The sequence below is a fragment of the Epinephelus fuscoguttatus genome, linkage group LG20, assembly GCF_011397635.1.
Source record: "Epinephelus fuscoguttatus linkage group LG20, E.fuscoguttatus.final_Chr_v1".
NCBI classification, from domain to species: domain Eukaryota; kingdom Metazoa; phylum Chordata; class Actinopteri; order Perciformes; family Serranidae; genus Epinephelus; species Epinephelus fuscoguttatus.
In genome coordinates this window covers 13,298,313-13,315,105 of record NC_064771.1, presented here as the reverse complement: position 1 = coordinate 13,315,105, position 16,793 = coordinate 13,298,313, and the positions used below count along the sequence as shown (strand labels likewise).

The window sequence follows — 16,793 nt, the reverse complement described above, 5'->3', positions numbered from 1 at the left end:
GTTGATTGTTTTTCACAGTGGCAGATGATAAAAAAAAGGGAAAGTCTGTTAGATTTTACACCATTTGGAATCCCTATTGTTGCAGGAAGCAGTGGATTATGGGAAATGTATTCATTTTGAGATTTAAAGGTGGAGTGTGTGTCTCTGGAGACAGATTGTTATTTGAACTCCACAGCCAAACAAATATGTCATGTGCCAGATTTGTCATCCCTCTCACTCCCACTGCCTTACTCTTTTAACATTCATGGCCTTTACCCTGTTCAGTGCTTGAGCAAGAACTCAGTAGGAGACAGTTCCTTTGTTTCCTATATACATTATCGATTAATCAGCAGATTATTTCATGATTAATCAATTAATTGTTTAGTCTATAAAATGTCAAAATTGGGGAAAATGCTCATCATAGTTTCCCAGAGCTCAAAGCCTACGAGGATATATTTGACAAAAAATAAAATCGCTGACTGCACCTTTAATATGTCCACAGAGGTTAATCATCTGGGTAAACATTTTGATTCTTAATATGATAGACTTCCCTCTCATTAAATGGAATTTCCTGCAGAAAAGGGTTACTGGACAGCAACCACAGACCATGTGAAGATAGATTAAAGTCCCCCTCTGCTTAAAAATGTGTTTTGTTTTTTGTTACTCCGCCTGAATGCTTGGCCTTTACGGTACAGAATGATGTATGTGCAGTTTGTTTTCACGTCCATCTGCTGAAGGGCGAGTGTTTCACTTTCTCTAATCTTAAATCTGAGTTCAAGACAAGCATATGCAAGAGGATTCTGTGACATCACAGATCACCTTGCTAGTTTGCAACTAATCGTGGTCCAATTTCAGACAAAAATGATTAAAAGTGAAAAGAGCGGGGTTTTTATCTTTAAATGTGTCTGAAGTGGATCTTTGCCCAGCTAACCTGCTTTGTTTTTCTGTAATATATATCACAAAAAAAGTCAAAACAAAACAAACAAGAAGTTAATTACATAGCAGACTAAATATTTTTTATTATCCCCTCAGATATTCCTCCATTTTGACATAAAATATCAGCATCATGAGCAGCTTCATCATATACAAAGAACTAGAAACCAAAACAGTCATTGAAATAAAAAAAAAGACAGTTATGAAATAAAAATACAAAACTAGGTCTTTTTTTCCCAAATGTGCTCTGTATTAACAGCATATATGACTACACCAACATACACCACGACAACTCCTCCCACAGACAGCACTTAAAACTGTATTTACAACATCAGTCTGCGGCGTTTCCTCAGCTCGACTCACACACATCGGGACACGTCACACATCAGCAGATAATAAAGACATACAGAAAGAGGGTGAAGCTTGAAAGTGAATTATGGCATTCAAAGTGCAGTACACCTGACATCCATCCTGATAAGACATTTTTTTTCAGTTTGAAGCATGAAGCAAACCAACTGATGCACAAAACTTTCTTTAACTAAAAAAATATCAGCACTGTCATTCAGTGTTTGAGCATGTTAACTGCAGCACAATGAACTGACCAGTGCTTTTACACAAGTAATGCAGGGTCACTTTTGCTGCTCCAAGCTCAGTCATGGAAATCCAGCAACCCAATTACCCAGACAACACTCAGCAATGTCTAAAAATAGGACACTGCTCCTGTGCACAGACGTGGCTTCTGTCCTATTTAAAACCAATATTATGCCAGGCAGAAGCAGAAATACAAAAAAAAAAACAACCCATGACCGGCCTGAGGCTGACTTCATTCCTCTGACGAAACCCACAGAGTGATGAGGAGATAAAAAAAACTGGTGCTCCAACAAAGCAGTTACATGTGCGCCAAGCCTAAAGTGTGTGATAAGTGCCTGTCTGCTTGTAGATAAGGAGTGTGAATGTGTTCACGTCTCCTCCACACGGCCCCCTGGTGTTCATACGCAGCCACGGCAGAGCAGTGACAGCAGTTACAGTAAACACGTCGGCAGATTCGGCATGACTCATTCGGATGACTCAAGAACTTCAATTATGTGGAGGAAAAAAAAAAAAGCTCTGGCTGTGGTGAAGTTAAATCTGGCAAAAAATGACTGGAAGAACAGAAGAGCATCAAAAGTTACACATCAAATGTTATTGAAAGAATATTGACTGAACATATTGTAAATGCATAGCTTTGAAATGTGGTACAGTGAATATATATATTCCAGTATTACTGTAATAATATTCTTTTTTCAGCTTTCAAATATACCATACCTCATTATAATAGCTGTATAATGTGCAAAAAAAGTAGGGCTTAGGTCCGTACAAGCAGGAACACTCACAACAATGGAGCCTGACAGCTGACAGAGATGTCACTACAGTGAGTGTGTTAAGAGCAAGAGCAGAAAACTGACTTTATGTGGATGGATTTTAGTCCTTCTTATGTATCTGGAGCCATTTAGGAACATCAGGGTGATAGACGGATGGACTACTCAGACAAATTTAAAGGTATACTCCGCAGGATTGTCAGCAGATGCCTGCTGCGTACGGTCTAGAACATGGTCACTACCGTTTTATAAAGCCCTGAGCACTAAAGGGTATACACCCATAAATGTCCCACACATACAAGATAAGAAGAAAATAAGAAAATGTAGGCAGAGGGCAGAGTCTCTGCAGATAAATACACCGCCACACACTCCCAGTGGGTCATAAGTGATGGTTGAGAGGGTTTACTTTTTAGGAATATCCTACTTAGTATACCTTTAAAATCGACCATGAGAAAATTAAGCACAATAAATCTTTAACATTTGGTTTCATGTATGTATACTCCTCTGCTGTGAACAAGTGTCTAAAGTTTAACCTATATTCTGCTCTTGTTTTTCCCCTCAGTCCAGTTAACCTACATTGTGGCCTGCGGAGGTCTACTCCCTGAGTGAACTATTTCCAGCTTTAATCCAGCCCATTCAAATAACGCCCCAATTACACCAATGTAATCCTGACCAGCTCTATTGCTGCTGCCCTTCACTCCCCAAAACAGATGAACTGCATAATCTATCATCTACCCTCATCTGCTCCGCTAATACCAATAATATATTGATCCGTACAACTGACATTAACTAATTGTCTTCACTCTGTTTCCCTTTAAATCCAAAACAGCGAAGGATGTCCCTTAAAAATCCCACAACACACCAGGGTCGTCCCAGTTCACTCACAGTTCATCTACACATGTTTTCCATAAACGTTGCACCACATTTTTATGACTGTACCACAAGACTGCTACGATACTGAAAACAGCTTCTGTAATGTATTTGCAGATGAACTAATTTATTAAATTGTTGCAAATAATATCAAAATATAAGATTACAAAATTAAAAGTTCAAAACTTTTATAAAATATTTTCTATCTCCAGTCATGAAATTCAACTTCTTAAGGGTTTTCTTGGCTTAATAAACGCAGCCGGTGACTATGTGAAAACAACAGGGCCTTCAAAATGTAAACCAATCCAGGCCCAGAACAAAATAAAAAAAAAAACTACATCCATTAGGATGATTATAATGCCACATGACTGAGCTGAAATTAAGCTTCTGCCCAAGCCAGAAAACTTTTGTTCCAAAAGTCAAGTATGATTCAGTATGTAAGAGTGTGACTCACAAACTTTCCAAGCACCAACACAACCTTTTTCCTTTTCTGGCCAACGGTTTTAATGCCAAATTAGCTTTAGGAGTTCCCACCGAGTAGGATTCTTGGGAGCAGAAATGTTTATGCAGGAAGATCCTCGTATTTGTGATCAGTCTCAAAAACAGGAAAATCAAACCTCTCTAATCATTCACACATTAAAGAGGGCCGGCTGCACAGGAGGTTTAGGTTCCATCCGCCATTTAAACAGTCTGAATCTGATTCAGCTGTAAAAGTGACACGTCCTGCTCTAGAATTCGTCATCAGAGCTGAGCAGGAGCGTCTTCTCTGTGTCGCCACGGCCGCTGACGGCGCTGTGGGTGCGGGAGACAGGTGGCGGCGCCCCTTGCTCCAGCGTGGACTGCTGGGTGTACTGTTGGTAGGCTGGAGAGAAGTTGTGGATGGCGTCCTGGACCATATCACCCGGGTTCATGGTCTCCTTCAGGCTGCTGGAGATGCTCTTCATGGGGGCACGGCGGCCTGCAGGAGGCGGACGAGACGAGAGAGTTAGAGGTCAGGGGAAGAGGGGAAAGAGAAAGAGAGGAAATGGGATTTAAAGGAAGAGGAAAAGGGTAGTAAAGGACAGTGGGGGGAGGAAATAAAAGGTGTGAAGAGGCAGAGGAGTGATTTAGACCGGAGAAAAGGAGAGGAAGGAAAAATAACAAGTGAGGAAGCATTAAAGGAGGGTGACTTTATGGTGATTTAGGCAAGGAAGTGGGAGCACATTAAATGGAGAGGGAGGGAAAGGAGAGGAGAGAATAGAGTCAGAGGAGAGAGGGAAGAGGAGTGATTTAGAAGGCGTTTAACAGCGACACAAAAGGAAGGAATGGGTGAAAAGGAAATTAGGGAAAAAGGGAGGAATTGCAAAAGGACAGTGGATGTGATTTAAAGCGAGGGAACGGAAAGGGAAAAATGGTTAACTTCACAGTGATGTAGAGCGATGCAAGGCAGGGAGGAGCAGTATAAAAAGGGAACATAAAAGAGGATGGGAATGATTTAGGAATAACAGCAACATGTAAACACAACCAAAATACATTCAAAACCTTGGATAAAAAAACACAAGACAGAAACTAACTTAAAACATCTCGGAAAGACGAATGAAAAAAATAAGGGGGGTGGGGGGTTGTGGAGTAAACACCGTCAGTGTTTAACCTACCAAACTCTCCATATGTAGGAACGGGTCCTTTATGGCGCAGCAGAGAAGAAGAGAGACAAATAAAGATGGATGTGTAGAAAAAGGAAGGGAGACCCAAACAAAAACATGAGTGATAAATGGAAGAAAAAAAAGGTGGATAATAATGACAAAGAAAAGAATAAAGAATGGTAGGAGAATTTTGGTTGAAAGAAGGGAGATGAAGGAGATTGAAACAGATGGTAACGACAGACATAAAAAGGAGACAAAAGGCTACTTTAGAACATTTGACATTTTTTCTTCTGTAAGACATGCAGTGAACTAAATGTCCTCGTTTCTTCCCTATTCCCATCCTCACCTTGTGAATCAAGACTCTTGTCCATGTAGACTCTGTATGTGAAAGCGTGACGCAGAGCCAGCGCCGCGAAAAACATCTCGATGCAAATGATAAAGTTCTGATAGCCGGCGGCGACCGTCCCCTCGCCGACAGACACCTCCTCTGAGTTAATCTGGGGAATGGCCCCGCACTTCTCCAGGATGGCGAGCAACATGCCTGACCACAAATGATAAGACGATACATGATAAAGATAAAGAAATCTCACATGATATATGAATAAAAGTATCTTGCGCAGATTAACCCTACCCTGCCAGAAGGAGAGGAAGATGACGGACTTGACCATGAGGAACTTGAGCATGGGGCTGTAAGGGCTGAGCAGCTCCCTGGTGGAGAAGTAGAAGAGGAAGAGGGCATACAGGGACAAGCTGACGGAGATGTTGTAGATGATGGTCACGTACAGGTAACCGCTGGCAACACTGTTGAGAGAGAAGACGACAGGGAGACAGACATTAGTTCTGCTGGTGTTGATTTATAGGTTGCTGCTGTTGCAGGTCAAGCTAAAAGCCAAAATCTCCCATTAGAGATTAATACCCCAAACTGAGACGATTAAGGGAGGAGGCGATGATCAGTCTGGGACATTCAATTAATCTAAAAATTAAAAGAGTAATCCACAAGTTCCTGTTTTTATTTTAATAAATATGGCAGCATCTTCGTAAACAGTTTTTCTGCGCTTCTGCTCCACCAATCAGAGGCAATACATGAACTCAAAAGTCAATTATAGACCTCTTGTTTGCAGCACTCACTTGAAGTCTCCGTCCTTGTATTTGCCGTAGGCCTGCAGGATGACCGTGATGATGGCCATCAGTGGTTTGACCACGCAGAACTGCAGAGTGGCCTGCTTACAGAACCGCAGGAAGCCGATGGAGTAGGCCTTCCCCCTCAGACAGCAGGTGCCGTACATACAGCTGGACCTGATGACGCAGCAAAATACCCAGGATACACTTAATGCTGTTTCTCATACTTGTGAGGAATAAAGTTTTTCAAGCAGCAAAACTGACACAATACAGAAGGAATGATGAAAATATGGACAGTAATTATATATGCACTTGTTTTATGTTGGGTTGGAAACAAATATCACTTAATGGCCTTTTAGATATCTAACTAATTCCAACTGGGAATCTGAGACTCACTCGATGGGTTTCCCTCTGATCTCCGCCATGATGGCGCTCTCTCCTCCCAGGTACTCATAGCACAGGCTCAGGAAGTTGTAAATTACAAATGCTGGGGAGAAACAAGAAGAGAAAAGGTTAGTTGTCATTATCTTTATGCAGATATTATTTACTTAATTTGCTTTATTCCTAAACAACAGATTCTGCATACTTTTCCTACTGTGACATCTCAAAATGTCTTTCCCCATGACTAAATAAAGCCTGTTTGTTGTATTGCTTGTATTGTATTGGTAATTTCCAAACTGTCATGTGAATTAGTATTGCAACAAACATTTTGACTTTATGTAGCCCATGTGAAAACAGATTCAACGGCATGTGGAAAGTTTGCAAAACGGCAACTTTCAGTGGTAACTGTGAGATAACAGTTTAAGCTGTAATACCACAGACCAAAAAGTACAGCAAAGTGAATCATTCAGTCGCCCACAGACCCCCCAGCAGTCACACAAACACAACACATGTCGCTTCCTGTCACACTTGTTTTGACATCTGCAGGCAAATATATTACAGTCAGAATCATGTGTTATTTATAGTGTTGTTCTAACAAATGTGCTGATTCACTGTCGATCAAAACCAGCAGCAGACATAAAATTAACTCTTCAGCTCTTTCAGTAAAACAGTAAGGCATGGCATCATGTCATTTCTTAAAAATTATTTCATTTAATGAGGCCATCGATATGTGGTCTCTGGGCCTGGTGGCTGCAGATCAGGCTACAGGGTACCCAGTCCATCCCGAGAGATGGACTGCAAAATGCCGAGCTTCATCACAGACACTCAGGGCCAGCCAGCAGAGTATGCGCTGGACCGTGGAAACAGAACAGGCTATTATTTCCACAGATAGCAGCGCTGGAGATTTAAGACTCCAGAGCAGTGTGCTTATGAGACAAGTGTCTCAGTGACCTTGGGCAGGTGATGAAGACAAACTCTGGACACCAGAGAGACCAGCATCTCTTTGTAGATCTAGTCGAGAAGATGCTGCAGCTGATTCAGGACAGGTTCTGCAGCATCCACTCTTTCCTTGCGGCCTGCACAGTGACAACGGACAATGAGGAGGCTGAGGCAGACATCAGCTGGCAGCCTGCCTCATATCACACTGCAGGACCAGGGAGCAATTGCAGCAACTACAAGACACTTCCTTTATTGCAGAAGCTTAAGTTAAACAAAATGCAGAAGACCCAAAAGAGGTACCGACAATCATGTTGTAGCTTTCACCCATCCACTCCCTACACTATTGACATTACAGACTCCACCTACATTTGTATTTAAATTATTTCCTTCTAAAACGTTGTACATTAATTTGTTTTCTATGAATTTGTTGTGAACTTACTTCAGTATTCAATATGTTAATTCAGTTACGTGTAAAGACATTAGATTGGATGTACAGAAAGGGGAAGTGGGAGTCCACTAAGGCTGCATATTTATTTGTGGTACACCACTGGCAAAGAGCAATGCACAAAACATGCTCATACGAATTCAGCTAGAAAGCAAACATAACCTATGAAAAGTTGAGTTTTAGATTTTAAACATTAAAGCGGCACTGTATAGGATTTAGTGGCAACCAGCTCAAACTTCTCCCCGATGTCAAGCATGAACTCCAACTTAGATTAAATAAAATGCTGTTGAATACATATCAAAATAAAGAAAATAAAGCACAGATGCCTGAGTAGAAACTTGTGTTTCCTCCTTCTGAGGACCCTTCACTGCCTTACACAAGCTTAAGCCTAACTAACAATAAATCTTCCCGTCCAGATAAACACCTGACACTAAATTATGGGAGGAATTTCTGACTTCAAGCTGCAGAAACATCTTTACTTTCTGCGCAAGAAGCTAAAACTGATCTCACAAGGATAGAAGATAAAAACATACACACACATCTCCCCCAGTGTGACTGATCTCCACCTGACTGTCTCTTGTGACCAGTGGATTATCTCTCCTCTGTGCTGCTTCAGTGAGAGGGTGATGACGACCAAAGGGCTCATAAAAACACAGCCGGGCTAATCCTGTTAACACACACTCTCTCAGGGGGGATGTGTTTGTGTGACTGTGACTGTGTGGTAAATAAGGTGAGCTTTAGAGGTGTATATCAGTTAACTGTGAAAGTGTGAAAAATGATATATCCTGGATGTGTGCCATAGTGTGCATGTGCGTGTGTGTGTGTGTGTGTGTGTGTGTGTGGGAGGTTCAGGAGGATGTTTGTGTGTGTCACAACACTGATCTCAAAGCAGCTGTACTGCTGGCAGGGATTCTTGTTACGTCAGCTGTCTGCTGCTGTTATTATATTCTCCTTTTTCTCACTGACTTTAGCTCTACTCCACCCACACACACACTTGAACTTCGTCACTGCCTGCTGTGGTTGCCTGTCTGACATCAGATGCCTGTCAAACAATACTCAGGTGAGAAGATGCCATACATGTCACTCCACCACCTGGCTTAAACACAATAGCGAGCATACTGGTCGATCTGCGTAGCTCTCTGTGTCTCAGCTGTTTACAATTATGCTCTTTCACTTCTCTCCAAGGACCCCTGTCAGCAGTGCTGGTTGCCACGGTGATACAGTAGGCCTACATACAATGAGAACTTTGCAGCAAGTTTGGTCGAGTGAATCTCATTATCTGATGCAGCCATTCTGGTTGATGAGGAAGATTTGCAAGCGCGGTTGCCATGCAACAGGTCGGTCATCCTTGCTCAGGAAAAGATTTAGGCAGGGCTCGGCAGCGTTGTGGAGAGGGGAAGGCAAACAGGAGGGAGCAAGGAGGCAGAGGAGAGGGAGCGGACAATATGAAGAGGACGAGAAAGTGGAAATGTACTGAAAAAGATTTGGGTGAGAGTGAGGCGGAGGTGTGGAAAAAAACACTGAAGTGAGAGAAGATAACATCAAGAGAGGAGGAGGATAAAACGAGGAGGATGAGAGCCATCTGTCTGAGGGAGCGATATGACGACCACAACACTGACGCCGCTTCCTGCCAAAAGTAGAAGCCATACATAGACTCCACTCCACATTCGAATGCGTGTGACATCATCGATTCGCCAACACAGGAAGTGACGCTAGTGACAAAGTGTGTCACAGTGTGTGGACTATTTCTATCCTGGGCGTCACAAGTGACTCTGAGGAATGTAGAGCAGAGGCAGTCAGCTGCCTATTTGTCGCTTCAAAAATGTAAGAGGCGTCAGAGATGCAAAGCGTCAGGCAGCATTTGTTTTGTTTGTGTCATCCATCCACTCACCAAAGCCGACAGCTCAAAGTTAACTCTTTTGACCTGACAAAAATAAACACAGTCCATACTCCGCAGTGAGCAGTAAGCTATTGATCCATGTTTACATCCATTCCACTAGATTCCAGTCACACTTACTCAACTTAAAATGATTAAAAAGGCCTCCGCTGATATAAATTTCACAATAGATGCTCCTGTCTAAATAGATATGGACACTTTAGACACTAGATTCAAAATTTAGTAAACAGATAAATGCTGTTGGATAAGTCTGACAACATACAGATTAAAAATCAAGCTTTTTTTGCTGTATCAATTTAGAGAACTGCCAAAATTAATGTCTGCCATTTGTACTTTGAAACAGCAACATTTCTACATACTTGAAACATTGGTAAGTTCAGCTAGGTTCCTTATGTTGTCTTAATGTTTATCTTACTTACTAGCTATTATTTCATTAAAATATTTACCATGTACCTGTACTCAAAGACAGTTGATGTAGAGGAGAGACAGGCTCAGTATACCACAGAGAAGGCAGGAATCTAATGAGGGTGAACGGGGACTTTGCTAAACAAACATTGACCAAGTAGGTGGAATAATCTGTTGAGGCTGGACAGACTGTTCTGATCTGATCATAATGTGTTTCGACAACTCAACTGGAAAAGGTGCCCACAGTGAGGTGGAAGGGATTTTAATCGGTAACTTCTATCCATCTATTGTTTCAAAACAAATGCCATTAAATGTGTTTTCATTTAAGATAACTTAGTGTGTCACATGTTAACCTAGTTGGACCCTGGGTGGGAATACCATACCTAATGTGGAGTGGCTTTGGCTAGTTTTTGGTGTGACCATAATGACTCCCAAAACAGCATTCCAACAAGCATGCTGTACCCTAGATCTGTTCCTGTGTCCTGTACTGTCAAAGCAGCTCATCGATTTTGTGCCACTGCCCTCTGCTGAACCGGTGACATGAACAAAACTGCATCGTCACTTCAAGTGACAGACTGAGCTCCACAGGATGAAGACAAAAGCATGTCCTTACCCTCATAGCAGTCCCTGACGGTGTCAAAGTACACGTAGTACTGGTCGTTGGTGAAGAAAAGGAGACTGAGCCAAGAGTCGAAGGCGTAGATAGGAACGATGAAGAGGATCCGTACAATGTGGCGCTGCTCCCTTGGCGAGCTGTAGAAACGTAGGTGCATGTAGATCTGGGGCAGACAGAGGAGACTCTTTAAGTATTGAAAATGAGACTTCTTTAGGCAGAACAGACTTTACACATTAAGTTGAAAACTATAAATTGTGCAAAATGTAAGTTTAAAACATCAGCACTATGTAAGAATGAATAAAAGGTTGAAAAGTTACAGAGCTTTTTTGATCTTTAAAAAAGTACTTGAAACTAAAAACTTTTTTTTAAATCAGATTTTTATCCTGTGTATCATTAATGTCTCTTTGCTGTCTTGTCAGTGTGTCAATGTCCCTGACCTTAACAATCAATACATTACCTCACCTCACAGACAACATCTTACAGGAATGTGTGAAAGAGAAAAACTCTGACTCTATTCAGCTTGGGTTTTTTTCATACCTGCTTTTCATCCACCTGGATCAAGTTTCACCTTTGTGTGTGTGTGTGTTTGTGCACATTCATGCTCTGTATCACAAACATCTGCCGAGGGACGTTGCCAAGCAACTCCTGCCCTTCTCTGGGCCTGAGCAGATGTATGTGTGTTGCAGGATCACATCATTTGTGCATTAAACAACACAAACACATCTGCCTGCCAAATCTAGTTCACATCTTTGTGAGCACTTCCTTCAGAAAAGCCGGTCTGCTCTGTCAAATCTCAACATCTGTATCACCAGCTGAGTAAATAACTTGGTAAAGACCTGTTGATTTAACCCCCCCCTCTCTCTCCTTCTGCTGTTTGGAAGCAGTTACCTGGTGACAGGTGAGGATGAGTGCGGTCCAGACGAAGAAGCCAGACACAGCCTGAGCAGCAGGGGTCATGAGGAAGATGGGCGGGTCTTGGCCCAGCAGTGGGGCTTCGGGGAGCCATGAAATGTTGGGGCCTGTCGGAGCTGCCGTTGGCGGGGGGACGGGTGCTGCGGCCAGAGGAGAGTCCTCCCCCAGCCTCTCCGAGAGCGGCACGTCTCGCCTCCACAGCTTCAACATCTGGAAGTGACACAGAACGCAGACAATGTGAGTGTGCGTGTGTGAAACAGTGATACAATTCATTGAGTATGAACATGCATTTCCTCCAGCAATCATCAACCTGGAATATAGATCTGACACTATGTCATCATGTAATGAGTAATCAGAGATAGGACGACAGATAGAAGATAAACACAGACACACAGCAGTTCAACAGGTCAATATCAGTTAAGAATGCCTGTGTGTCATCGGTACAATGGTATCTGTGTAAGCTCCTACATATCCCAGAATGCTGTTTGATCTCTGCCAAATAACATGTCTAAACATCTACTAGTCGCTGTGGTTTTAGGTGGAGCATGGGAGCTTGATAGCACACTGTGTTTTTCAAGTTAACGGAAAGCAACGTGTCATTTAGCTGCAAGGCATTCTGGTATTTAGAGTCATTGCTCATGTTTCCTTGTATGATAACTAAACTAAGCAGATTTTTTTTTAGATCTATAGAAAAATTCTCCTTGATTTGCAAGACCCACAACAAAACCTGGCATTTAAAGCTTGAGTTTTCAATCATTGAATCATCATTCCTGCAATAAACGTCATCTTTCAATGTCTGACTAGTAAGTCAAACAAGAATCAACAGCCCACAGCCTGACCAAATTTAGGTAGGGACGGACAAGAGACGTCACATATGCTGCCGCATCCACTTCCAGCTCCTGAAGATGACTGGACTTGAAGTGGCCGGAAGACATATTATATAACCAGCAGCTTGTAACCATCTCTATGGTGACACAGTCATGGTCTCAGGGTACATTTGTTCTTGTACACTGACAGACAGCTGTCAGATGGGACTGAGCTCGGGGAGATGGAGACCTTGGTGTTGTGGAGGTGGAGTGGGGGCTGATGCAAAGGCACCCACACATAATTTCAGGCACAAATAGAGATAACAAATGACAAAAAAGTGGGCGTTAGTGCTAAAAATGGTCACCAAATGAGAAAGAGAGACAGAGAACGGGTATCCTTCAAACTGACCTATCAAGTCTTGTCTGCCAGAGTAGCATGGCAACCATAAGTCACATTGCACACTAAAAAAACAGCACGGACAATGACAGGCTGACAGAGTGCTATTACACACACACACACACACACACACACACACACACTTACATAAATCAAACTAAAATCAAGTGATTTAATTTAGTGGGTCAATAAAATGAATTAGGCTTTTATATATGAGACTGAGAGGAGTTACCGTTTCATTGTTTGTGTGCATGTGCGTGTGTGTGTGTGTGTAACCTGTGTGTGTGTGCATGTGTGAGACAGCAGGTCATTTGTATTGGTTTGCCAGGGATCAGCAGATCCACATGTCAACAAGGAGAAGTGAAGGCATCAGCAGCCACACACACACACACACACACACACACACACACACACACACAATGCCAGTGACAGTGAAATGATGCTGTGCTGAAGCAAAGGGACATCTGTGTGTTTCATTTGAAAGGCAAAAAAGGTCAGTCTGTGGAGTCTCTCCCTCACACACACACGCACACACATACGAATAATATATCAGAGAGGCAGGGGGTCAGGAATAAAGCAAAGCAACAGATGGAAAGGGGTGGTGGGGGTTGTGTTTATAATACATAATAAGTAATGATATGGGTGACAGCCAGACTGGATTATCATACTGGCTGAAGCAACAATAACAATAACACTGGGATTTATTCAGCAAGAAACCTCTACGACATTTTAGCGCTTTTGTCTTTGCTTTAACATTACTTGCATAAGGGACTGTTCATTATTTACGAGGGGGGAGGGGTGGTGCAAAGAGAGGGAGGCATGTCAAATAATTTTTTAAGCACTTTGAAGGGACACGTTTTTTATTGTGGCTTAGGGCAGGGGCATTATAATATAAATTGTTGTATTCTGTATTGATTTTACAACCAATTTATTTAGGTTTTCTTCCAAACTTGCCAAAATTACACCATTTATCATAGCCAGAAACTGTAAAAACAGACATTATTGTTGGATTTTCAAATTTCTGATGGTCCTTGGGCACATTATGGGCCACAGACTTTTCCATTAGAAAAAAAAAACATAACCAAATCTCATCAAAATCACTTTAATCTATGTCTCGTTTGAGGATTGGGCAAAAATAAACTGCTAACAAACCAGCATGCACGACAAGAGTGAAAAACCAAGCTTATTTCATTGCTAGAATTTCAACTTTAAGCCACTTTCAAGCATCAAAGGGTAAATTAAAAAAAATCTGATAACTATTTTATGCAGGAGGGTCCTGCATATTTATACTCAAGGAAAAATATTTTTAGCTTTGGGAGAGGTAAAAAAAAAAACAAAGTCACACCCCAGTCATCCCCCTCCCCTAACAAGTAAAGAACAGTCCCTAACAGTGATTTTATGACACTCCTGTGAATGATTGCTGCGCGTATATTTGACTTAACAAATTTGAATAACATGGAAATGACGCTAATATGCAAACAAATTAACCACAGATAGCTAAACTCCACTTACCTTAGGTGATGGACGCTACAACAAGTCACAGCCTTGAATTTTAAACCTGCAATTGAGAAAGAGACACTTTACTAGCGGGGTTAAAATAGTGTTACGTAAAGGTAAAGTACTCCTAACCTGTTTTAGACGCTGGGCTCACCTGGTAAATAGGCTGCTGCTGCTGCTGGAGCCAAACTCCCGACCAGAAATAACCCAGAAACGGCCTTAATTCCTGCTCAGAGCCGCACCGTTGCTCCCCGGACATCCATGTTTAACGTTAGCCCTCAGCGGACTGCCCCGTCAACCTCTGCGTCTCCCCCCAAAAACTCACCTCTAAAGTTTTTCTTTCATGTTAAACTACTTCTATAAAATCATTTTCGTGGTCCTGTCTGTATGCTAATATCGTGTGAAGTCCGTGTTTCTGGAGTTATAATAGTAAACTCCGTCATTCCTCTCCGCTCCTCTTTCTTCACTCCGCTGACTTCAAACCAATCCCTGTCGGATTAACTGCAGATCAGATGAGCTCCGCCCATTCCGCGAGGACGAGCTCGTTCGGCCAATCACACAACGACTACCATTAATAACCCGGAAGAGGGCGGGGATTGCTCGTTGAGCACTGAGCATGCGCGGGTCTATTCTCGGTCTAGCAGCAGTGGATATGTGGGTGATGTACAAAATAAGTTGAACAGTGTTCCCTCTTCTCTTTGTGCATCCATCGCTCCCACACACTCAGTGATGAATTATTTGTTTACAACTTCCTGTCCTAACTGTGTAGTCACAGTGTGTGCGTGACAAATACCATAATAATAATTGGTACTTTAATTATACTGTCCTTTTTAGGAACACTAAGTAACGTTTTGTTCCAAAGTTTGTTTGAGCATTTCCTGTCTTGTCCAAGGACATTTATAATCTACTATTGGGAAAAATTTGATGGGGAACTCACAATAAACATGTTTTATGATAAAACTGAGACAGCAGGTGGTGATATACTTTGGTGCTTAGTATGGGTCAAGCTCAAAACTAGAATTACTACTTTGTGTTTGTGTCATTCCACTTACCTGTTAAGTTGCACTTACAGTTTACATCCATATCTGTGAAAACATGGATGCTACACACACATCTTCATCCCCACAGGCAGCACAGATCTGTGCAATCAGCACCATTTCAAGGTGGGCACCCAAGAATAGTGTGACTAATTCAGTGTCTGACCAAATGTCCCCCCTTCTGTTGCTGTTAAGTTGTTGAATAATGGCTAGAAAAGTGTTCTTGCAGAACACTGCGATGTCACGGATAATTTGACCTTTGACCTTTTGGTTCTAAAATGTCATCACTTCATCATTATATCCTACTAGACAGCATATGAATTATTGAGCTATGGCCCAAATCATGATTTGCGACATCACAGTGACGCTGACCTTTGACCACCAAATTCTAATCAAATGGATGTTTGTGTCAAATTTGAGGAAACTCCCTAAAGGCCTTTTCAAGGTATTGCGTTCATGAGCATGAGATGGTATCTCAAGAACGCCTTGTGGGAATTTCTTCAAATTTGGCATAACTGTCCACCGAGACTTAATGATGAACTGGTCACATTAAGGTCAAGGTGACAGTGACCTTGAACTTTGACCACCAAATTCTAATCAAGTAGGTGTTTGTGCCAAATTTAAGGAAACTCCCTGAAGGAGGTATTGCGTTCATGAGCATTAGATGGTATCTCAAGAACGCCTTGTGGGAATTTCTTCAAATCTGGCGCACAAGTCCACTTAGACTTAATGATGAACTGGATAGATTAAGGTCAAAATCGCAGTGACCTTAAACTTTGACCACCAAATTCTAATCAAGTAGGTGTTTGTGCCAAATTTGAAGAAACTCCCTGAAGGCCTTCACAAGGTATTGCGTTCATAACCATGAAATGGTTTCTCAAGAATGCCTTGTGGGAATTTCTTCAAATTTGTCACAAATGTCCACCTAGACTTAACGATGAACTGGTTAGATTTTGGAGGTCAAAGGTCAAGGTCATTGTGACCTTGTATTTGTCTCATTCCTGTGAATGCAATGTCTCAAAAACACCTTGAGGGAAATTATTCACATTTGGCCCAAACGTCCACTTGGACCCAATGATGAACTAATGAAATTCTTGACCTCCAAACCAGTTCATCGTTAAGTCTAAGTGGACAAATGTGTAATAAATCTGAAGAAATTCCCACAAGGCATTCTTGAGACATCATCTCATGCTTATGAATGCAATACTTCGAGAGGGCCTTCAGGGAGTTTTGTCGAATTTGGCACAAACATCTACTCATTCTAAAATGTATATTATGTATATTATATGTTTCAGTATTAAATGATAAATATGAAACGTCAAATATTTTGCGATTAATTGAAACATGCTATTGGAAAGAAGTCTGTAAGCTGTGTATATTTTTTATTGATTCAGAAAATATACACAAATATCATAGTAATAAAGTTGAAGCATGGTAAAGAAATGTACAGGACATCAGACAGCTCATTCCCATCGGTGACATCCGCTCATCCTGACAGGCCTGGGTCAAACAACACTCCTTGAAATATTAACATGAACCTTTCCGTCATTGCCTGCCACAGAGGAAACCCAAACACACAC

The 16,793-nt window shown here is 41.8% G+C and overlaps 1 protein-coding gene and 1 long non-coding RNA gene across 4 annotated transcripts in view; one reads left to right on the top strand and one right to left on the bottom strand.

Annotated features, from left to right (window-relative positions):
• Positions 1–973: 973 nt before the first annotated feature.
• tmem184ba (transmembrane protein 184ba) lies at positions 974–14,664 on the bottom strand. 3 transcript variants are annotated; one of them, XM_049563018.1, is made up of 10 exons: positions 14,331–14,664; positions 14,192–14,257; positions 11,453–11,686; positions 10,562–10,727; positions 6,278–6,368; positions 5,891–6,058; positions 5,394–5,563; positions 5,109–5,303; positions 4,775–4,801; positions 974–4,098 (listed from the first exon to the last, which is right to left on the bottom strand). In XM_049563018.1, exons 3-10 carry the CDS (start codon positions 11,684–11,686, stop codon positions 3,869–3,871), a joined length of 1,281 nt encoding a protein of 426 aa, XP_049418975.1. In that variant the 5' UTR covers positions 14,192–14,257; positions 14,331–14,664; the 3' UTR covers positions 974–3,868. The 3 variants fall into 3 exon arrangements, with proteins under 3 accessions (XP_049418975.1, XP_049418974.1, XP_049418976.1); XM_049563017.1 differs by having other exon boundaries at positions 14,192–14,237; XM_049563019.1 differs by lacking the exon at positions 4,775–4,801 and having other exon boundaries at positions 14,192–14,237.
• Positions 11,595–16,793, top strand: part of LOC125880491 (uncharacterized) — an 8,376-nt gene continuing 3,177 nt past the window's right edge. Inside the window, exon 1 of the long non-coding RNA XR_007448076.1 lies at positions 11,595–11,713. This is a non-coding gene — a long non-coding RNA (uncharacterized LOC125880491). The remainder of the gene's footprint in view (positions 11,714–16,793) is intronic.